Genomic DNA, 23923 nt, shown 5'->3' with positions numbered 1-23923 from the left:
TAGAGCAGTGTCCAGGACACCATGGTACCATGCCCTACTTCTTCCAACAACCCCAAAGAAAAAAGTCCAGTAGAATTTAATGGAATTAAACTATTAGGGTTTCCTAGGAAATGCTGTAGAAGCCTATAGAACTTCAACTATTTAAGAATTTTATTGAAAGCTTGGCATCTCCTGTTAAAAATTCTACAGAGATCCCCTTTAAAGATGGGTGAGTCTACTGTCAGCAAGGTAGTGACACTCCAGGAAGGAGGAAGCGTTTGTGCAAGAGGGTCACTTAGATGACCCAATTAAAAATATACAATGGTGAAGCAACTGAGAGAAAGTTTAATCAGGAACATGTGCAAGACCAAGTCTGCACTGGGCCAAACATACTGTTTGGGCGGGTGGAGGGGGAGGAACCATGAGGCAGTTTTCTCTGAAGACAATTTTGCTTCCAGAAGATTAGAGCAAAGAAAGGATTCATTGTGAAGCTCTGGAAAGTCTGTTTCATGAAAAAAAGATGAGTTCCAATAATAGAAGAGATGGCAGAGATCCAGGCTGAAAAAAACCCCTGCGATCTTACTATAAACAAGACCTTCATTTTAAATGCAGACCTCTTCCGTTTATAATTTGACACTGCCAGTATAGAAGCACCTATAGATATTTTTCCCTTTGAATAAAGTTTGTGCAACCAAGGCCGAAAGGTTCCCTGAGCAGTGATCCTGGACTTCAAATCATGCATGCTGCTCTATCAGTGTCATTAGTCATACTACCCACCGGATTGGGGGGCAGCAATTGATCCAGCGGGGATGGATTTATCGTGTCTAGTCTAGACACGATAATTGACCCCCAAGAGATCTCCCGTCAACTCCTGTACTCCAGCGCCGCGAGAGGCACAGGCAGAGTTGACGGGGGAGCGGCAGCAGTCGACTCACCGCAGTGCAGACACCATGGTAAGTGGGTCTAAGTACACAGACTTCAGCTACGTTATTCACATAGCTGAAGCTGCGTAACTTAGATCGATCCCCCCGCCAGCGTAGATCAGGCCATAGAAAGGAAGGGAGAGCATGGGTGTCATTTATTGGCAGTTTTCATTAGTTTTGTTATGTGTGACCTTCTTAATTTGTGGAACTAGTGGGACTTAGAAAGTTAAGCCTGGTCCTGAAATCTGATCTGTGCAGAGGGATCCCTGTGCCCAGGCACAGCCTCTGTGGGGTCCACGGAGGCACAGGGGTTTGCCCCTACAGATCTAACTTAAAGTGTAGGGCTTTGGCACTTCACACACATCTGTGGGTTCCTCTACCATGCTGCATCCAGAGCCCATTCGAGTCCCAAGCTATGGATGATTTAAGTAGTTTGTCTTCACAGTTGAAGTAGGGCTCAGTGCATTTTGAGGGGTGAGAAGGGGGCCTAGACATCCAGTTGGTGGACAGAAGGTCTGGTATTTTCTTCGCAACATTTGGCAGAGCATTTCCAATTCCTTGACACAATAAGCAGTTTTGCTTCTGACAACAGCAGCTTGGGAGTCTTAGGGACCCAGAGAAGGAACCACAATAGAGGCACAGGCCTGAACTCCCAAATGTAGCGGTAGTTTATACAGTGAATATTAACCTTTAATTATAGGTATACACACCCCAGTGACAGCTGGATATCAGCAGCACAGCTCACCAGCCATTGGAGTTTATAGATTCCTCTGACTAGTACATAAAGCTGAAAATGACCACACAAGGACAAAGAAATTGGCCAAATAAAGACATTCCAGGGGAAGATCTTCCCCCTCACACATCCCCCATGTTTCAGCCAACTTTATTGGGTGGTGTCTGCTACATATTTCCTGAATACAAATCCCTAGATAGAGAACCTACGCCCCCCCACCTATGAAAAACAAGAATTACCACCACTTTCTCATCTTTCTAAAATCATTTAGATAATGACTACATTGAGTCTCACTGTGGCTTTTATAAGTGATGTGTAGCCTAGGAAAAAGTTCTCAAGGGTCCTTAAGTGACTGACACTTAAATCCCATTGACAGTCAAGAGGATTTAGGTTCCTGGTACTCATGTAGTTTTTTTTAAGAGAGGACTTAATCCCTTTTAAAAATTGTACCCCTCATTGCTACTTGGATTTTTCCGCTCCCTGGAACGGATGTAGGCCATACCAACGCGTATCCTCGCTTATCATAGACCCAGACCCTGCAGTCTGCACTGCAGATCCCCTGCCCTGCAGATTGTGTGACTTCCCTATTTCCTGCAAGGTGCTTTAGAATTACATGCAGAGCTCCAGCAGAAGTCCTCTGAGGGTGGAATACAGTCACAAAGGAACCCCATTCACATAAAAGCCTTTCAGCAGGGAGCTGATTGAGGCATTTTGAATGAGAAAACCAAGGAATGAATACTTACTAGCAGTATCATTGCTGTAATCCCACGCCTCAACAAGCAACGTATAGGATCGCTGCAAAACAAAAATATATACATTAGTACTGTACCTCAGACAGACAGCACCTTTCAAAAGAGCAAACATTTTTAAATAAAATTCAAATAATCTCTCACTGAGACCGAATCCATTGAACACATAAATACGCAACAGATTATACTTGAGACAAACATGATCCTCTTGTAACCTCTTAAGTCAGACTGGATAAGGTGACTTGAGCAATTCAAGGTGAAAGGTCTCATCTTTGTCATCACTAATGCATCTTATGTGCTTAACCAGGAAGTACAGCTTTTGACACTATGCTGTCAATTAGAATGTGCAAGTTTGGCAAAAATACACATCGTTGGGGGGGGAAATGATCAGCTGCTTGGAGAGTTTTAGTTACAAAACTTTGCTTTGTATTTTGTTTTAGATCATGACTTTTCCATCCTGAAAGCAAGGGGTGTTGCAAAGATTATTCAGCTTGGCCTCGGCAGTGCAGTCTCTAGAGGGCTTTGTTTTTCAGCACCCCTTTGAAAGCTTTGTCCGTACTAGGCCGCCTGCTCCCACAAGTATCAGGTAACTAAGGCAAGAACTGATGAATCTTGGAAGGGGGTGGGGAGGGAGAGGCTCTGTCAAACAAAGCCTTGGCTCATACTATTTGGAAGAATTAGGGAAGCGGGAGACACCTATGTGTCACATTTATAGACAGACTAATCTGCCAATCAAGTCTCTAGCATTCCCATAATAATGATCAGCAGCTCCACTAACCGAAGGGACTGACTGCTTCAGGCTGGAAGTATGCCAGGTCCTACAGCTAAGTTCCCTTTATCATCAAACCTGACTCAGGAACAGGAGTCATTAGAACTTTCCCCACCTTTATTAAGCCATGTTTTAGCCTGATCCTGTATTTCTCTCCACCTCAATACTGTCATGCTACCAAAAAAATGTCTAGGCTTAGATACAGAGTTTTAAAGAGTCAAAAGGTTAAGAATTTAGAAAAAAAGGAAACAGAGGTGGTGTGTTTGATTTAGTCAGATGTCAGTCTAACCTTTTGGAGGGAGGGTGTGTGAAAAACAATGATGCACAAGTTAGAATCTTGTGCAAGAGAAGTTGAGAGTCGTGTGGTTCTTTTTCCACACTCACTTCTATTCTTGCCAGCAGTAAATCTGTCCATTTGTAAAGAGAGTCGCATGTAGCAATTAAATACTGTGTGACCAGAAATAAAACCCAGTTTATAAAAGGACTATAGCTGCAAGGTAGTGTAAGCATCAGGCAGACTTCAAAACTCCTCCCAACCTCCCCTCCCCACAAAAAGTCAAAGCCAACTAATTTCTCACGACTGGACACAGCATGCAGCCTTTGAATGAAAAAAAAAAATCTAGTTTGTGATGGACACTAGCTTGGAATCTAGCCTAAATACGTTTCATATTCAAAGCAGACTCAGATTCCATTTCGTTCACTGATAACTGTGGGAAAATGCTTTGAAAAAGCAAGCAACGCTGGGCAAGCCAAGACATGTGCCCAACCTTCCCAGCAAAATATAGATCAGCCCTCACCATTTTTGGTTAATATTTCATCAATAAAGTTACACATTATTTGTTACCATTCTGGGAAAAGGCCTTGCAACTTGGAGGAAATGCTCTGAAACAGCTTTAGAAGGCTTTCCCACACAAGTCAGAGGTAAAAATTCCAGAGACATAATTAAATGTGCATTTCATTTCGCTTCTGGCATGGCTACCGTCACCTCTCCTCCTCTGTTTAATTACAACACCACCAAACCCAGAACAGAGAGTGTGACATGTTACAGCAAGCTTGCAAAAATATTATGCTACAACGGAGAATAAATTATGACAACAACCTGCACTATTTCAATAAAGTTAAGGATGTTTTCCTTTTCACCTTGCATAATTGTTTTGGAAGATGTTCCATCTGAACACATAGCAACAGTCCCTGCTAAGTTCTTAGGCTTGTTTACCAACACAATCCACCCTGGAGGAAAGGAAAGGCAAAATCCCTGTAAAGCAGAGCTACTGTTGCCACATACCTGTGTAACCAATTTTCAACAAACCATAGGGCTTCATTTAAAAATACTTAACATGGCAACCTCCTCCCTCCAAAAATAAAATAAAAATCTCTCTGCAAGTATTTTTTTTTTTTTAACAGAAAAATGTTTAGCTAAAGAAAGCCATATTTTATGATTGGAAGAGAACTGTCCTTTCATCCACTTGGTTGTGCCCTCCCTAACAAAGAGTGAAACATTTGTGCTCAAGGAAGTTTATCAACTAGACTTTTTTTAAAAAGTTTCAAAAAACAAAGCTAGTAAACCCCCTAAAATGCAATCAGATGATTGCATTAATCTGACCATCCCATAAGGAATCTCTCTGCAAAGACTACATAGTGTTGAGCTATTAGACTATTTTAAAAGGTGCCCATCATCCCCACTTTACAGATCAACAGTTAAGATATCTCAGGAATGACTACTTAAAGCATTGAGGTTTAATTTTTCCCATGCCCACAACTGACCTCTGCACATCTTTGAATAAATATACATCCAGACACAAGAATTCCACATCATGCACCTTATTCCATCAAAGCAAGGTACCAGGCAGCAAATCAGCAGTGAACTATGATGGAGTCACACCCAATTAGCCACTATAAATCTGATCTTGACCAGAAGGCAAAGATTCAAGCCAGCTTTGGTCTATGTTAGAAAGGAACAAGCAAGCCACTGGTTTGCAGAATGTTCACACACATCGTTTAATCAAAACCAAGAACATGCTACGAATATACCATCTTGGTCACATCTGAACGAGTTTACCAGAGCTAGGGGATTGTTAAAATAGCTGGGCTTATGGTAGGTAGTATCAGGAGCACTAAATACATTTGTGGAGGTTGGTTAGATAGCAAAGTGAAACCAAAAAGTTGAGAACTCTTGGCAGTTCTAAACCAACCATCACCATATTTATTCCTGATCTGTAGATGACAGAACCCATGAAGAACTTTTGTGACCCTTTAAATCTGTCATTGGTGGTCACTTGTGAGGGTGTGACAGGATATTGCTGCCTCTTCAGATTATTCAGTGTTTTAAGTCACAGCCAGAATGGATGAATAATCCAGGAGGGGTTTAAAAAGCAGAAAAGTCTTTGGAAGAAATAGGTGTCAGTGTCTTCACATGGGACTAAATTTTAAGGGCCAAAACTGACAGCTTAAAAAGGCTAGATTTTCAGAAGGCAGGTGCCGAGGACTGTCAGGGGCCAGGAAGCAAGCTCCTTTAAAACTCTCTCCCCCCAAAAAATCATTGGCTCACTGTTCTTCGTGTGGGGGATCAAGATCCCAAAGGATCTAACCAGACAGAGCAGCAGAAGAATGTCCTTGTTATTTGTGAAGGGATTTTCCCCCTTTGGGGGGCTGCGACTCCTGTCCTAGAGAGTTAACCACCCAAGACACCTGCCGATTCAGTGTTTTGCATGCTTCACGAGGAGCAGCGGGAAGTCCGATTTGACTTTTGTACATGCTTCTCTTCTGTCAAACAGGGAAATCAGGTTAACCACAGCAATGCTCAACCTGTGCCCTGACAGCCACATGTGGAGACAAGCCTGACTTGCAGCTCCCCTCTCGCTCTGCCTGGGTCTCAGGCAGCGTGCCAGTCCCTACGTACTCCATGCTGGAACAGGAGACCACTCCACCCATTGGCTAAAGTGGGCGTGGCAGGGAAGGAAGAAATGAGGAACATTTTAAAACCTCCAAGGGGTGGAGGGGGAGAGCGAGACAGACAGAGCCCAGAGCAGATTTACAGCTAGCCACAATACCACTTCCTCCGATTGCTCAGCACAGTTCTCACTGTGGTGCCACATCACCACATGATGACATGGAGTCAAGATGACACCACTCGAACACCCGATCACATCGCGGTCATCCCATTAGCTCCTGCTCCATCGTTGACAGAGGAGCTCTTCAAAGCTGAAGATTACTAGTTTGGACATATTCCTTGGATGTCCCCCCCTCAGCAGGAGAAGGAAGAGGAGAGGAGAGACAGACTCATCTCCTTTATTGAACACAAGGTAGCTTGCAAGCTTCTCGCTGGGCCTTCCGACATAAAACATAACCCTACAAGTTTTACTCTGTGTACCCAAGATGGCATTGCATACTATTCAGGTTTTGTTTATACAAGCAGTAACCTCACCTCCCATAGGCCATGGCTTTCAAGAACTTCAAAGGTTACATTAACACACTCCACATGCAGGGCAGCATCTCTGAGGACCAATCACAATGTGCCCATGTGATAACACTTCGCTCTTGATAGAGCAACTTTTTGCCCTGTCTCCTCTCTGCTGAGAGAGGTAAAAAACCACTCGATTGCCACATTAGAATGGGCCATACAAACAAATGCAGCTACATTAGCAGTTGCCAGGAGCCTCTCTCTCCTTGACAGCACAAGCTGAACCAGTCAAGACTGTCTCTGAGATACAGCTGTCCTCCTCCTGCCAAACGATGAAGGACACCAAATTACCGCTATCCGAACTATGTGTGCTCCATCCAATAAAGCAGGCTGATCTCTGATCTGGCAAGCCTGCTGGAATAATGAGTATCCTGTGAATACATAATGTGCTGAAGTTGCCATTGTGTGAAGTAAGTCCATGGTTTGTCTGGGAGCCGAACTCTGCTGAGTCTACTGCTGCTTCCTGTTGCTTGTCCTGTATTAGCATTATTTTTGGATAGGCCCCATTATGTCCTGTAATCCTCACTGCAGTCAGTATGGCCATGCTATTGTTCTCGGTTAATATTAGCAGTCAATGCCTCTGTCTGGGTGGCCGGACTACAATGTATTCTAATCAAAGCACTAGAATGCACTAACCAAACAATGCGCCAGAAAAAGATCTTTAAAAAACTATGGCATCTCAATTTTAACAGACTTCAGTTTCGGGGGCGGCAGGGGGGAAATCTCAACGGCAAGGGGTAGAATATTACAATAGCATTTTAATCAGTGCCTTATCTGATTACATGGTTATTTTTTCCACAAAGCTCTCGCTTGTCACCAAAAAGACCCAGTAAGTAGGCCAAGATGTCAATGGTCACTTTAAACCCTCCCCAATAAGATTACCCCCTATTCTTGTCCTTCTCCCTACCTGTTTAAAGCATCCCAGTGATAATTAAATGCACCAGTTACAAAAGGGTGGCAAGGTTAATAGAGAAAATACCTAGTAGCCAGCCAAGCAAAACAGTCAGGTTCACACAGAGCAAGCCTGAACAAGAGGCCTTTCTACTTATTACCCAAGTGCATAAAAACTGGGCTGAGCTGGTAAAGGACTCAATGTTTGACTAGTTACAAACCACTTTAACCACCTCTATCCACATTTTACAGTTTCTTTGGGATACAACAACAGTAATGAGTGTAATTGATGCTGTAGAGCAGTGACCACAGAATCACAAGTTCCGGGCAGCAACACGACACTAACACCACTCCATTTTCTTTCCACATCCTTCCCCATCTAGAAGATGCATGTAGGTTACTGGTTTGAGTGGCATTTACTAAAAGACCCTCAATGTCAGCGATTCTATACTAAGTGTGAATTCAGGGTTTTTAATACCAATCCTGTTCCCAGTTTGTTTGGTTTTTGAAGTGTATTAAAGAACAGTGGCTGAAGTCCACAGGTGCCATAGGATTTTTAGGCCAGAGCCTGGGAAAACTGCATCTCGTTTTTATTAAAAATTAATTTCTAGTCGAGACAAAATAGCAGCATCTCATGTAATGAACAGCATCATCAGTTTTAATAGCAATAAGAATTAGTGTTCTTGCACTCTAATCTTCAGTCCATAATGAAATAGAGGGACATACAGTTCTAATTAACCTGAGGAAAGCTAACCCAAAAGGTATCAAGTCTTATGCAATACAAAGGCAGACATCCAGCTAAACAAGTTATGAGAGGACAGTGCCTAATGTATGCTATCTAAAGAAGCTTCCATATATGCCTTAAGTAGGGCTACCCTGGGCCAAATTCAGCTCCCAAAGTCAGCTAGAGCAAGCCTTTATTTAAATCAAGAACAAACTAAAAACCTGCATACAAAAATGGTTAGTGGGACTGATTTACTTATGGACAGACTACGGCTATAGGCACTGTAATAAAATGGATGCACACTAAAGGTGAAATCAAAAACTGGATTGGAACAGAAGAGTCCCTAAAGAAGGGATAGATTAGGGGTGGAAGAGGTACCTTTCGAAAAACACATCACTCCTTTACAGTCCTCAAGAAGAGTTTGAATTTGGATGCCAGTTATGTTCCAGAATGTCATTTAATACACACACTCCATGGGGAGAACAGTGCCCATTCAAACCATAGCACTCAGATGGGGAAAGCATTTGTTTACCAATAATTCAAGTGGTACACGTGTTCCAATGCTGATATCTTCTTCCCTGGCCGGAGGTACTACCTAAAATTAGGGATGTTGACATTACACACATCTTGTTAAAACCTATAATGAGCCCCCCCCGCCCCCAAAAAAAGTCTTTATATTTCTGGCTAGTGACTGTTAGAAGAAAATGTGTAATATGTAATGCCAGTCCAGAGAGTTTCTTTCACAGGCATAAGTTTTGCTAATAAAAAGACTGTTTTCTTAGCCAAAGGGTGAAAGAAACATAGGAAATCCAAAACTTTTAAGTTTTGCAGTGAAGCAGTTTAGAGGTTCACACACCTCAGGTTCTTAGTGCCTTGACACAATTGTGCCAACATGAAATGATTACAAGGATCACAATTTAATTTCTCAGGATAAACAAGCAGTTTGAATTCTGAGATATGGGCACCACAGAGGCAGCCAACTTTGACCCGCCTCATATTTATAGCCTCAGTGAACCCCAGGGTCTCTCTTTGCATAAACACAACCAGTGCTGAACTTTGCTGAATGAATGCAGGGCTCCTTTAAAGCATGAGAAGGCATGAGATTTTGCAGTCCATTTTGGAAAATGCCATTCTTAATAACTGATCCTAAGTTAATGCTTTCAGATTTTGACTGACCATTTATGACAGCAGAATTATGCTCAATAACCTGCAAAGACAAACTTCAACACAAGGCACGTGGACATGTTTGGTTTGAAACTTCCCTACGGGTTTAATGGATGTACAAAGTTCTGAAGGAAGTTCCCAGTGCCTTAAAATGAATTGTGCATTTAGCTAGAGTATAGTTGTATTTTTCAAGAGGCATTACAATTTGCACCTTCTTTGGCTTACGGCTGCAGGTGCAGCTTTCTGGATGTAGTCTTTATTTCCTTCATGCTGGTCCGTTGCCCAGCAACGTATTCTAGCCTCCAATCACTTAAATGAATTTACAGCCCACTATCTTCACTCCCATTACTCACAAGGGTACAGATCAAACCCCACACAACAGCAATGTTCTTAGAAGGCAAGTTCCAGCACTTCAGATCTATGTTCGTTTTAGGAACTGAGTCTAAGAATTAAAGTGATCAACACAAACTTGGATTATTTTTTTTAAACTCTGCCCAGTGCATAAAAATCTTTACAGAGCTAGAAATGGTCTTAAAACTATTTTCAACAAAAGGCACAAAGAAGCAGTTTGGCATGGGAAAAAAGATGTCAAAAAAGTGTAGTCAAGGCAACAAGGCTTCCTGATGTTACTCACTAAAGCAGGAATGTCCAAGAAAAGCCCTTCCTCAAACAGAAAGATAACAGAACTGATGCATATTCAGAGGCCACTATGAATTGCCACTTGGCAATATGATTAACGCTTAGCTCTGCCTTTTGTTAACCTTCAATGGAATTCTCCATTTGGCGTATACAAGTCAAATCTGTATCTGACAAATTGTTACAAGACAAACTTTTGTCCTCATGTTTAAGATAGGGAGAAAATAGTGTTTTAAAGCAAGCACAAATGTGGTCACTAAATTGAGTAGGACCAAAGTTTCCATTTCAGAGTCACATTAGCACCACATTAGAAGTGATTCAATATTCTGTTCGTATATTAAAAAAACGTAGGCTCTCTTGAAAGAGTTTGCATACCTAATTTTACTCCAAACAAGAGCTTTGCCACATTAAGTATTCCTTTGTTCAAATGCTTTAAGAATCACAATGACTATTTCCCCATCAAAGCAAAAGCAGGTTGGATAAGTGAACAAGTAGGTGATAACTTCAATCTTAGAACAGCTTGTTTTCTGTGGAGGGTCTGAACCAACTCATTAGAGTTCCACCATAGGAGTCAGCACTTCTCACCTCTCACCAGCCAAAAGGCTTTTGAGAGGAGATGGTGCAAAGATGGTTTTCTACTATCCTGGGATTCCCCAGCCTGATTAGATCCAGCGAACAGGACAATGGAAGCAAGTCTTTCACTGAGTGGAGACCAGCTAATACATGCAGTCCGGGTGCTGGTTTTTTAATGCCTTCATCTTTTGCATATCTGTGAACAAGTTACCAATGATCTTAAAAATTCAACACACTTGAGGGTTGAGGTTTTTTTTTATAAAGGTAAGAAAAAACCACCCTAGATGAACCAGACCTTTGTGAAAATGTCAGAGCCTAGAGCAGAAGCACCACAGCCCCTGGCAGTACTTCAGATACCACAGATTTTTACAAAACCCTTCATCCTGTCAGTGGCATATTTGAAATGAGATAAAACTTCTCTATTTTTTTAAAATTGAGCTTACACTTCCAACACAGTTGTGCAGACTATACTATTGTACTTTGCAATGCTTCAAAACATGGGCTTGCGTTTATCCCTGCAGCCTTCAGGTCTTGGGGGAGAAACAAAAACCCCCAGCCTGACACTTGCTAAAGCAGGAGTCCTCAAACTGGGGGTCAGGACCCCTCAAGGGGGTCACAAGATTATTACATGGGGGGGGTTTCACAAGCTGTCAGCCGCCACCTCAAACCCTGCTTTGCCTCCAGCATTTATAATGGTGTTAAATATATAAACAAGTGCTTTTTAATTCATAAGGGGAGGGGGGTCACACTCAGAGGCTTGCTATGTGAAAGGGGTCACCAATACAAACGTTTGAGAACCACTCCACTAAAGGCAGGTAGGAGGCAGCACAGGCATTTTCAGAACACAGGGCTGGCTGGCTGCTTTGAGATTATGGAGTCAATGCCTGCACTACAACTGGGGGGAGGAAAGAGGAGGAGGGACTGAGATGGTGCTCCAGGGACTCCTTTGGTTCTTATCCCATGGGGAAGGGCCAAACTTGGGGGAGGGTGAAAAGCTTACACAGGCTTCAGGCTTACCAGCAAGGGTAGGGGTTGGGGATGGGAAAGGACACTCCCTCCTCTCCCAGCAGGCAGTTAAGAGCACTTTAGGAGTCTGACCTTGGGCAAGGAAACAAAGTAAAGCCATATTAAGGCACCTAGGTTAGAATGGCCTGACTGAGCAATGCAGAGCACTCAACTAGCTGGCCCAGGGAAGCTATGCTTTCCCAGCACCTCTGAAGGGGAGTTAAAAGATCTAGGGTTTGTTTTGGGGTTGCTGATTTTGGGGGGGGGGTGTCTAAATTTAAGCACCCAGCTTTGAAAATCTTAGCCAGTTTAAAAGCAGCAGAGAATCCTGTGGCACCTTATAGACTAACAGACATTTTGGAGCTCCAAAACGTCTGTTAGTCTATAAGGTGCCACAGGATTCTCTGCTGCTTTTACAGATCCAGACTAACACGGCTACCCCTCTGATACTTAGCCAGTTTAGGAGACCCTAACAGAGCTGAAGTATACACATTACAGCCACACAGCAAGAGAAGGAGTGTTGTATAGACCGCTTTTGTACTCCAAGCAGTGGTTTCATGACCGATTTGGAGAACTGACTACATTCAGGGCTTAAGTTCGGCCAGAGTTGTCCAGAGCAGAGCTCCAGCAGGTATTTTCAAACCGCCTGAGTTTTCTGAATCAAGCATGGGGAGGGGGGGTATGGGGAGCTCCGGGAAACACTGAGAATTTAAGCCCCCTCCCCACACTCTGCGCTGAGGCTTTGCCAGGAGTCTAACAGCACAGTTCTAGCAGAGCACATGGCCCTGGGCCCCACCTCCTTGTGGTCTCTGCCCTGCTACTGAGTTTGCAAACCCAGCTGTTGGGGTAGGGGGGTGGTGCTGGGAACCCAGGAACAGGGAGCCAACTAACTATCCAGCGGTGGGGGGGGGGGAGGAGCAGAGTGCCATGTACAAGGTGGAAAGTTAAACCCAGGCTCTTTATTTAGCTTCCGGAGTCTGAAAGTGCCTGGAAGCCTGTAACAAGATTCCCTGGGAAGTTGGCAGCTTGTTTGCAAACAGCAGCAGCAGCTTCCATCAACGCCAAGGCCTGCAATGAGATTCCCCTTGGGGAAAGCAGGCAGCTTCCCCAAACACTCCCAGGGAAAGGAGCCAGTCATGACACACAGTTCCTATGGGAATCACTGGACAGCCCCCGTCCCCGCCACTCTCTTGGCTGCTGCACAAGCCTTAACTGGCAAAGGGGGGGGAGTGAACTTCTGACCTTATAACTCTTAATAGACTTATTGGTGCTGTAAAGTGCAAAGATCCTGAGTTTGCTCCCCTGACCCAGCTAGACGTGCATCTGCTTTGTAAGGCACTAACAGGGTTAGGTTAGGAGGCTTCCTTTCCTCTTTGTAAAGCCAGGATCCAGTCCCCCCCCACTGACTTCACAAGACCCCCCCTGCCCATATTACAACTCAGAGGAACAGGCTTCCATGCAGAGCACCTTGGAGCACCCCTCCCCCGCAGCATGCTATTGACTCACCGGCCAGGCAAAGTTGAACGGGAGAACAATCCGGTTCCTTTCGTTATTCCGGTTGTATTTTAAATTAAAGGTATTTCCTCCGATGACAGGAGTAGATCCGGAGCCGAAGCTGCAATGGCCGCCAGCAGAGACCCGGGACTGATACTCCTTCAGGCAAACTTTAAAATACGTATCACACTCGTCTTTGGTGCACTTCCTATCTCCTGGGTTTCGGGGGCCATCGCAGCAATTCCCATTTTGCAATTCGCCATTGACGTTTTGCATGGATAAGATTTCCAGCTCGAACTGTCCGGACGCTCGAGTCACCTGTGCATCCAAGAAAGGGAGGGAGAGAAAAGGGTCACCGGGTTGTTGGGTTGCTTTAAGCGGCAGTAACAAGAGAGCGCAGAGCATGGGGGATTCAGTCCCAAACGGAGGATTTTTTAAAGCGACCCCGCGAAGCGCCAGACGTGCATCTCCCAGATAATCAGGAGGGCGTGAGAGCAGAGCCTCGTCTCCAGCTCCTGCCGGGGGCACTGCAAACCCGTCGGGGAACCAGGACACCGGCTCTGAATGGGGGGAGGAGGGGGTATCGGCTCTGTCAAACAGGGACAGCCAAACCAGGAGCCACCGCTAAAAGATTTGAAAACGCAGCCAAGGCTGATGTGCACGGCAGTCTTGAGAAAAGAGTGCAATGAACCTTGTTCAGCAAAACATCTGCACGCAGTAAGGGGCTTTTTTAAAATCAGAACAGGGAAATCAGCAGCAATTAAATCTTGGTAAAGGCCGGATCCCCCACCCCACGAGCTGGGATTAAATCTCACTAAATGAATCCAAAACCCCTTGTCTGCAGCACTTGCATATGTTTAAGGATTTTTAGGTTTGTTGGGGGGGGGGGGGTTGCACCTAAGTAGCGCCTGCAGCAAGGGCGCGTTTCGGGGCGACTTAGTGAACGTGCAAGAGGAAGATTCCCCCTCCCTGCCCAGCCCGGGGCAAAGCGCAACGAAGCCTGGCGAAAGCGGGGAGCTGGCCGGTGCAGCTGCAGCCCCACGGGCGCTCGCGCTCACGTACCTTTCCCCGCAGACATAGCAAGGCGAGGAGCAGAGGGGCGAGGGCGGGTCGCCTGGGTAAGAGCATACCGCCTCCTTGCACGCTGCTGCTGCTGCTCGCGCCGAGACTGCTGCTGCTGCTGCTGCGGCCGGCTGCTCCTGACTCTAATATACTCCACCGATTGGAGCATGCACGAGTGGAAAACAACACCACTTTTCACCGGCTCCTCAATAGCGCCCCGATCTCCAATGCAAAGCAGCCCAGCCTCCTTTTATTCTGCCTCGGCCGCCCTCGCCTTTCTTTCTTTCCTTTCTTTTCTTTTTTTTTTTATTGCAATTATTCGGAGCCTTTTCTTCCTTTCAAATCACTTGCCACCGCTCGGTCAGGGCAGCACAATGAGCCCCCCCTCCCTCCCGAGAGACACACACGGGGACATTCGACGCGCACAGAGAGAGGGAGCTGGAAGCCCGTCTGGGAGCCCCGTCGCTGCCCGCCTGCTTCATCTATCCCGCGGCAGCAGGAGGGGAAGCCGCAGCCAGCGCATGCGTCTCTATTAATATGCATGAGGAGGGTGGAGGGGAGGGGGGGAAAGTGGCACCGCCTGGTTCCCTGGAGGGAGGGGGGAGGGGAGTGTGACAGCAGCAGGGGTGGGGCGGGAGCTTTGCAGCAGGTGAGAGCAATGGCAGGCAGGTATGGGGCGGGGATGCGGATTAGCTGCCCACAAAGACTAGCCTCATGCAGCGGGGCAGTGTGAACGGCGCTTGCAGCCAGCCAAGGTGTCTCTTGCAGGAGGGGGCAGTCGAAGCCCCAGGGGCTGCTGCTGGGAACGGCTGGGTTGTTAACCCTTTCGAGTGCAGCCCAGGGGCACCGGGGGGTAGGTCCCATCCAGCTCCCCACCCCCAAAGCCAATGCAAAGCGCAGCCAGGGTGCAGAGGAAGGGGACTCGCAAAGCCGGCTCCCTGCTGAAGCCAGGTAGCGGATCCACCGGGGACCTTAGCACCGACCTTGGGCAGCTGCAGGAAAGTGATTTCAGGCGACCCCTCCCCCCTCCGGGAAAGGATCCAGCCCAGACTGAGGGAGGAAGGGGCCAGGGAGACCCACGCGTGTGTCTGCAGCAGGAGCAGCCCAAAAGTTTGCAAAGCCTCTAGGGGCTTGTCTCTCAACACCACCAATAACCACCCCCCCTTACAGTCCGCGATCGGGACACGGGCGTGCACACGAGGGGGGAACCTCCAGGTGATCCGCCAGCCCCTGGGCCGCGGTGAGGGGCGAGCCTGGTCCGGAGAACCTGCTGCGAGCCGGAGCCACGTGGGCGGGGCAGCGAACCCACCGCCTGGCCGCCCTCTGCAGCCCTGCGTCTGACCCAGGCGCTCAGGGTGCGCCCGCTTTGGGGTCACACGGCTGCCCCCGGCCGGGGGGCTCTGGAACAGGCCGCCACTAGGGGTGGGGGAGGGGAAGCAGGCACTGGGCTGGCAGCGCCTGAATCCCCTGGGCAAGGCGGTGCACTGGGCGCCCTGCAGTGTAGGTGGCTCCCAACCAGGCCTGGTGGGAGCAGAGTTGGGGGTAGGGTGCCCAGGTGTCCAGTTTTTATAGGGACAGTCCCGATTTTGAGGTCTTTTTCTTATACAGGCTCCTATTACCTCCCACCCCGTGCCGATTTTTCACACTTGGTATCTGGTCACCCTAGGTGGGGGGAGAGGTCTGCCGGGTGGGGGGGGGTGGCTGCACAGGGAATGGGCTGGCACTGCTGCCAGCAAGGCACGCCTTCCAGCTCTTGTATGAGCTACATTTCCCCCCATTGGGAAGGCAAGAGACAAGGAGGGAATTCCCTAGTCACACGGGGTTAAAGCAGCCAGGGACACCCCCACCGCACCACACCCCCAGGCATTATGGGACCCCACCTCTCCCAGAGAGGCAGAAGCAGTGGTATGTGAATCCTTCCCCCCCATCCTCACTGGGGAGCCGCAGAAAAGCAGGGGATACCCAGTGCTTATCCTCCATCTCAGAGAGTATTTGTGCGTGTGATTCGTGGCAGGCTGCATCTCCTGCCAAACACACAGTCCTCTGCTGGGGCGGAGGGTATCAGCAGGGCTTCCCAAAGCAGTGGATCTTGGAGTTAACACCCCCTCCGGATGCACAGGGTAGTCCACGCAGTTATTGCCTCAGGCTGTCTGCAGACTCAGGGAGGCCTCACTGTATGGCTTACGTATACTTGGCCACGCTTCTCTGCTTTTCTTCATAATCACAAGGGGTAGAAACTTTTCTTTTTGTTTTTTAGATGAAAGCTGAGATTCTGACACAAGCCCATGGTTGCAGGAGCTGGGGGGAGAGGGGAAAGGGGGGAAATACCTGCTAATTGAACCCTGATTTAAGAGGATGTACTGTACGCTGGTCAGTTCCTCCAGCAATGCAAAAGCCAAGCTCAGAACCAAAATTATTTTCCTTGTTTTCAGTTCTAGGGCAAAAGTGAATTACATATTTGGAAATAATCCCTTTGTATTCTCAACACAGGCCTTGCCTGCTCTAAAATGTGCCACGTTTGGGGCTACTGAAGGTCCCCAGAAAAATAAGATAATTAGAGGATTCCCTTTCGAGATAATAGTTTCAGTACAAACCCAGCCAAAAAGCAATTGTACCTCTCCCTGGTACTGCCTTGGTAGCATGCAATATGTTGTGATTTTACATCCATTCACACATAGGACTGTGACGTTATTACACAGATAAATCACCCTCTTAGAAAATAAACCTAGTGTGATGAGAAGTTCTGTCCATCTAAAACTGGGGGTTCGGGAAGGTTCAATCTCCTTTTAAACACTGTTAGTTCCCAATCCTGCAAGCATGAGTTGCACCATTGATTTCATTGGGGCTGCTTATATATATAAAGTTAAGTATATGCCCAAGTGTTTGCAGGATCAGTGTTTGCTAGAACTTATTCATGTTAACATGGCTTCTTAGGCTAGCCTTTCAAAACAGTGTGAATGGACTAGGACCATTTCTATTTCAGTCCATATTTTAGCATTCCAGTTTGCAGGAGGCTATACAATAATATCCAACATTCTTTTGCAAAACTACTCTACAGAGGGACCTAGCGGACTTCTCCATGCTCATGAGGACCTAGTCCACCATGGGATCTCACTTGAAGAGATAGTTATTGCTAAAAGGCTCTTGGTCCAGAGAGAGGCAAGTGTAAAATTAGTTTCCTTCTTATCTTTGCTATTTGGAATATTCAGCACAGGACACAACAAATGCCACATTTTAAATATGCATAGGCCCTGATCCTCAAACGCTGCGCATGTACTTAGCTTTACAGATGTGAGTAGGCTCACTGAAGTCAATGGAACTGCTCGCATATATAATGTTAAGTATAGGCTTAAAGGTAGGAACATGCTTACGTGTTTGTGGGATCGGTTTCACACAGATCGCCTTTAATTCAGCTGTGAGCTCAAGTACAAGAGTTTGATACTATAGTAGCAATATTATCACAGCTAGAAAGGATCTGAACGCTAAAGGTTTCCTTATGCATTATTCTTCACTTCTAGTCTTACTGTTTTCTGTCATGTTCCTGGGGCTGGGGAACACTCGTATTTTATCCATGAAGTGGCTGCATTTTTGAGGAAGATGAACTGACTTCTGTGCTGATTTGGATGTGTGCTCATTAGATTGCACATTCAATTCAATGTTATTCACCCAACATTATTCTGGGGCTTTAACTATCCTGCTGCCTGCTAGCATGCACTGTACCTTAAGGGCATGTCCGGGGCTGGGCTTTAAGTGAAAGGTTACTCAACCTGATGAGTACTTTCCAGTACTCAGGAAATGCAAAGTTATGGTTCCCACAGTATCCATGAGTCAGTCACCTGGCACATGTAACTGCATTTAGAGAAAACTGCTTATCTAAGCAACTCAAAGTGTTTTGCAAACATCAGTGAATTAAATCTCTCTCCATCAGTATTAGAATTCACATTTTACAGATGGGTAAATCAAGGTACAGAGAGATTGAGGTCTTGGCTACACTGGTACTTTACAACGCTGCAACTTTCTTGCTCAGGGGTGCAAAAACATCCCTCCTGAGCACAGCAAGTTACAGCGTTGTAAAGCGGCAGTGTAAACAGTGCTCCAGCGCTGGGAGCACAGCTCCCAGCGCTGTAAGCTAATCCCCACGGAGAGGTGGAGTACCTGCAGTGCTGGGAGAGCTCTCTCCCGGCACTGGCACCGCGACCACACTCGCACTTCAAAGCGCTGCCATGGGAGCGCTCCCGTGGCAGCACTTTGGAGTTTCAAATGTAACCAAGCCCTAAGTGACTTGGGCAAAGTCATGCAGTGTGTCAGTGGTAGAGGTGGATAGAAAGAAGGGGTGAAGTGCTGGCTCTGCATAAGTCAATGACAAAATTTCCATTAATTTAGTGAAGTCAGAATTTTACCCCAGAAGACCTAACTCTCAGTCCCCACCTCTGATCACTAGACTCACAGGGCCAGCTCCTCAGCTGGTGTTAATCAGCATAACTCCACTGATGTCAAGAACACTAAGGTCTTGGCTACACCAGCACTTTACAGCGCTGCAACTTTCTCGCTCAAGGGTGTGAAAAAACACACCCCCCCCGAGCGCAGCAAGTTACAGCACTGCAAAGCGCCAGTCTAAACAGTGCTCCAGCGGGAAGGTGGAGTACCTGCAGCACGGGGAGAGCTCTCTCCTGGCACTGGCGCTGCGACCACTCTTGCACTTCAAAGTGCTGCCACGGGAGCTCTCCCGCAGCAGCGCTGTATGGCTGCAAGCGTAGCCATACCCTAAGCCAATTTACACCGCCCATTACCTGTTTCTGTGACATACATTTATCAGCGTATGCAGTAATATACAAATGTTACATGTGCCCAAGGGAGCTGAATTGTGGTTGCTTTGGGAGCCATAACAGTGTATTTAAAATCTCAGTCATAATGTCACATTAGCATAGGGTCAAATTCTAAAAGATACGGATCCAGCACAACTTCCCTGGAGGTCAGTGGGAGATATGGGGCCTGCCAGGTTCTCAGAACCTTTCACAGTTTGGATCAGAGTTTTTTGCATTGTACAAAGTTACTTTCTGCTAATCTTCCCATTCTAACATAATTAGGTTACAGCCACATTAATAGTTGTAAACATGGAGCAGGCTATGAGCCCGTGTTACATGTAATGCTGCACTTCAGATCTGAATCAGTTTCCTAATATAACATCTGGATCTTGCTCCCACTGAAGTCACTGCGAGTGTGCCCAGGTCTTCAGTAGGACCAGAATCATGGCCTTTAGAATGAGTGTCTGGGTTGCAAGGATCCGGTGTCATGAAATCAATTCTTTTGTGCATTAGGTAAATTGTAATTTCCTTTTAAAGTTCTATGACTCATTGGATTACAGCTAAAAACAATCCGCCAGGATTGCCTGAAATCATGCAATATAAGGGCAAACTAAGAACAGCTCTTCTCAAAATCCTTCAGACAGGGGTTTGATTCTGCTCTCACCGAAGTCACTGGTAAAACTCCTGTTGATGGCTGGTGCAGATCAGTAAAATTCCACACAGGATCATGGGGGCTGGGTTCTGTGCCAGCCCTGCATAGGCCAGTATAGACTGGCTTTCAGGAGAGGGGCTAACCTTTGGGTCAACAATCACTTGGATATAGTGGTCATGAAACCTCCTGTGGCAGGGTGTGAGCTAGTCAAAGCCTCTATTGCACGGCTGTAGAGGGGCTACAGAATAGCGCCAAGTCCCACCCAAATGTTCGGAGGTAATTTTCTTCCTCCAACCATCTCCTGTCCAAACCTCATTTACAACCACTATTGGGTGGGGCTGAAAGGTAAGTGTCACTCGCTAGGTAATTCTTTATCTTGGGGTTGCATTCCCTTTGCAAAATGCAGCCTTTTGCAAAAACACATGCCATGTCACTGAGTCACGGCTGCCTTCTAGTTAAAGTCATGTCCATAAATGCCCCCTGAACACTTTCTTTCTTGCCTGTTATCCTGAAATTGACCCCTCCGGCTGGGCAAGCAAGGCAGTGTCAGATACAGCGATTGTGCCTGTGCCACTTCATGGCTGGCTGACACACATTTCAGAGCAACACATTCCACCCGATGAACCCATTTGCACAGTTGAGTGATCTAAACATAGAAAGCTAATTTCTCTAATTACAAAGTGAGACTGAACTCCTTTAGAGCTTGTCATCACCTGAATGGAATGGGAATTACACTTCCATAATCATTTAACAGTCGGAAACTAATTGGAAATATTTAATGTGTAGGCCACTCCCCTAATTACACTCTGTTTAACAAATGGAAGAGAGAGGAAAATATCCATATTTGAAAAGTTGGGCCAGCTGCTGAGGTTTTAGAGGCAAAGATCCTGCTCACCCACTGGCCAAGCAATCCTTTTAAATAAGTATCAGAGAGGTAGCCGTGTTAGTCTGGATCTGTAAAAGCAGCAAAGAGTCCTGTGACACCTTATAGACTAACAAAAGTATTGGAGCATGAGCTTTCATGGATGAATACCCACTTGGTCGGATTCACCCGCGTAAGCTCATGCTCCAATACGTCTGTTAGTCTATAAGGTGCCACAGGACTCTTTGCTCCTTTTAAATAACACACTTCTGCAATTCTTCAGACCCAGCAGAATTTTAAACCTGTAGCCTCAGGCCAAGATTTTCGAAAGTGACTAATGATTTTGTGACTTTGAAAATCTATCCATTGAGTCTCTGTGTGCCTCAGTTGCCCATCTGTACCTCACAGAGTATTGTGAGGAAAGGTGCGTTAAAAACGACCTTAAAACTTTATCCAGCTGTAATTAACTATTATTCCGAAAGGTTATTTCCCCAAGGAAAATAATACTGTTTGTCCCTTACTATTATGTTTTTGTGTGTGTAAAAATGGCTTTTATGGCTGTTTATGTGTTAATCCTTTAAGCAAGGGAAGCCTCCACATTGACTTGTGAAATAATTTCTTTGTCATGTTATTCTTCACCCACAATTGAATTCTTTCACATCAGTGATCGGATCATCACAAATCTCTGTGTTCTGAAAACAAAGAAGAGCTGAGGTGAAAGTCTTAGTTCTGGTTAGGGGTACATCTTATCAAATCAGACCAGCCTACAGGAGGTGCAGGACTGTGACACTGAGCAGTACTGGCATCTCTATCAGGGACAAGATGACGCTTACATTTGATAAGCTGTAACCTCAGCTATTCTTGGTCCTTTTCAAATGTGACGGCAGCGAAACCTCTGCTGAAGACCATCTCCGATAAGCAGCGCCCTGGTTTAAGACACCTCCTGCTTTCCAGTTTTCTAATTATCCATTGTTATTTGAAGATCACTTCAATTGGCCAATCCTACTAGTTCTTTCAATAGTTGTTGAGATCAAGTTTCATTGTATTTGTAACTGAAGCATGAAAATGTTCCAGTTTTTTCATATTTTCTCTCTCTCTCTTTCTAATGTTGAATTTTTGTTTGATTGAGGCATTTTGGTATATTTGTTGTGTGCTCTCTTCATCTCAGAAGATACTGAGAGCAGTTCACCTGAACAATATTGGAGTGCTTCCCAACGCTGAGGGAATGAGCATAAAGAACTGGGTTGTAGCTAGCAATTTGAAATTTACATGCACAGTATTTGTTCTGTTGCTTATGCTCTTTTGCCCAGGATATTTCTACCCGTGGCTGATACAATATTACACACACTGGTGACTTTTATTCCTCATGAGTGATGTACGTGGAGTTGCCCCAGGGATGCATTTAGAACAATATGATCACTAAGGTCCTGGTGCCAACATTTAAGCATAAGAGTAATCCCAGTTAAAGTTAGGCCTGTGTTTAAGTAATCCAGGCCCAGATCCTGAAACGCTCTTGCAAAAAAACGCCCTGGTGTCCAGGCTGCATTAAAAATGTTTCCCCAGGAAATTAAAAATGTCCACAGAGGCATGATGGCATATACTTACCTAGTCCTTCGGCATTGGCGGCATGCAGCTGGCTGGCAGAAGCTACTTTTTGGATGAGGTAAATGTTTTGAACAAAGCATTGGCCCCAAAGGGTATGTAGTATCCATAGTGGCATGGGCAGCACTTGATTGTTGGGCAAAGAGTTGAAAAACAGCATGCCACAGCTGTAGGCCCGCATTTGTTCTGAATGTTATACTCAGCTAAAACCCGTCATTGCAAAGGGAATCATTTAAAAGTGGGTTGTACCATTTCCAGTGTGCACTGAAGCTTCAAGGTGAGTGGAGTGTGTGAGTGGTCTCAGCCTCGGGCGTAATGATATTTAGACCGCTTGGAACTACTGGCCAAATCCTATTGGAGTTGGCCTCAGTTGTTTTTCCTTCCCGGGTAGATAACTTGAGTTCCATGCAGTTTACTCTATGTGGGTCCTTCAAATGGGAGCTTAAAATCCCAAACCGTGTCCATTCTGAATGGATATTAAAAATGCCATAGATATGGATGGACACCAGGGCCTCATAACAGGAGGGGTTCGCTGAGTGTCCTTAGTTAACATTTCCCTTCCCCCACCTCCATTAATAGGCCGAATGCTGTGTTCTAGTTGGCTGTTGCACTCCATCCTAGAGCCAGCTGCATTCAGTAGGGCCTCATCCTGTTCTCATTGAACTCACTGGGAGTTTTACCATTGAATTCAATGGGAGCAGCTCCAGAATTTGTAAAGCATAGTTTGTAAAGGTTCTTCTGGGTGCCCAATATAATGTTAGTCACCTTTTCTCACCCTACTTGGGAGGCTGCGGGGCTCAAAGTGCCTGGGCATACGCATGAACATTAGCAGGAGAGCTGAGGTGTGAGAATGGCTGAGGGGAAATGGAGAAGGGGAGAAAGGACTGGTAGCACCAGGGGAAGGACCTCACCTCTGAAATGAGAGGGTTGAGTGAGATGACAAAACAATGCCAACCAGTCTGTTTGACAGTCTTCAATTGATCTTCCTGCAACACCTTGAACCTTTTGTGTTCATTCCTCCCTGTCTGCTGTTTTGTCTTTATAAACACATGGGAGCTGATTCTCCCCTCGCTTAGCCCAAGGCCCTGACTTACAAAAGCATTTAAACCCATGATTAAGTCCACCCCCATTCAAGTCAGCCTGCTGTTCTGAATAGTGATGGACTGCTGAATCAGGGCTTACATCAGAAGTAACTCCATTGAAGACAGGGGGTTACACTGATGTACATGAGATTAGAATCAGGGCGCAGGACTCAAACGTCAAGCCCCCAAATCTCCCAGCTCTCTAATCGGTGTGTTGCTTTTATTTGATAACCATAATGATTATTTTTATTTACTATGGCAGAGGGGAACAAATGGGTCTCTGCCCCGATTTGCATAGGAGCAATTCCACACTGCCTCTTTAAAAATGAGGTTTTGGTTGGCTGCCTTTTATTGTCCCTTCTCCTCCGTGGGGAGAATGGGGGTTGGGTGGATGCGTGGGTGGGAAGATTTTATCAGCCTAGCAGACAACCCTCTCTTATTGCAACTCAAGTCTGTGGCTCCCCAGGATATTTCTTGGGAGCACATGCTAAGGAATCCGTGAGCCTGATATGCTGAAGAGCACAAGGCGGGATCAGGGACCAGATGCAAGGGAGGGAACTTGTTTCCTAATCAGGGAGCCTCGAGACCCATCTGTTGAGTCTCGCGGGCCCACAATGCTGCGAGTTGTGCAAGGCAACAGAGACTTTCTTTTGTTGATGCTGTTAGTCCTCAACAAGTGCAATCCTGTATAGAGCAGCTCGTCGTCTTTGTTGTTACTACCAGCTAATGTGACTTTGAAAAGAACGTCGTCCCCCCCA

The 23923-nt window shown here is 46.0% G+C and overlaps 1 protein-coding gene across 1 annotated transcript in view; it reads right to left on the bottom strand.

Moving 5' to 3' along the window:
• The window catches only part of JAG1 (jagged canonical Notch ligand 1), a 34698-nt gene extending 20068 nt beyond the window's left edge, over positions 1–14630 (bottom strand). The window contains exons 1-3 of the mRNA XM_032800144.2: positions 14163–14630; positions 13113–13418; positions 2379–2430 (exon numbers count right to left, since the gene is read on the bottom strand). Coding sequence (XP_032656035.1) covers positions 2379–2430; positions 13113–13418; positions 14163–14228 — 424 coding nt within the window. The 5' untranslated portion in view covers positions 14229–14630. The remainder of the gene's footprint in view (positions 1–2378; positions 2431–13112; positions 13419–14162) is intronic.
• Between the last annotated feature and the right edge of the window lie 9293 nt (positions 14631–23923).

Source organism: Chelonoidis abingdonii, chromosome 3, assembly GCF_003597395.2.
Source record: "Chelonoidis abingdonii isolate Lonesome George chromosome 3, CheloAbing_2.0, whole genome shotgun sequence".
In the NCBI taxonomy this organism is placed as follows: domain Eukaryota; kingdom Metazoa; phylum Chordata; order Testudines; family Testudinidae; genus Chelonoidis; species Chelonoidis abingdonii.
The sequence above is the reverse complement of the archived record's forward strand: the minus strand, read 5'-3'. Positions and strand labels throughout refer to the sequence as shown.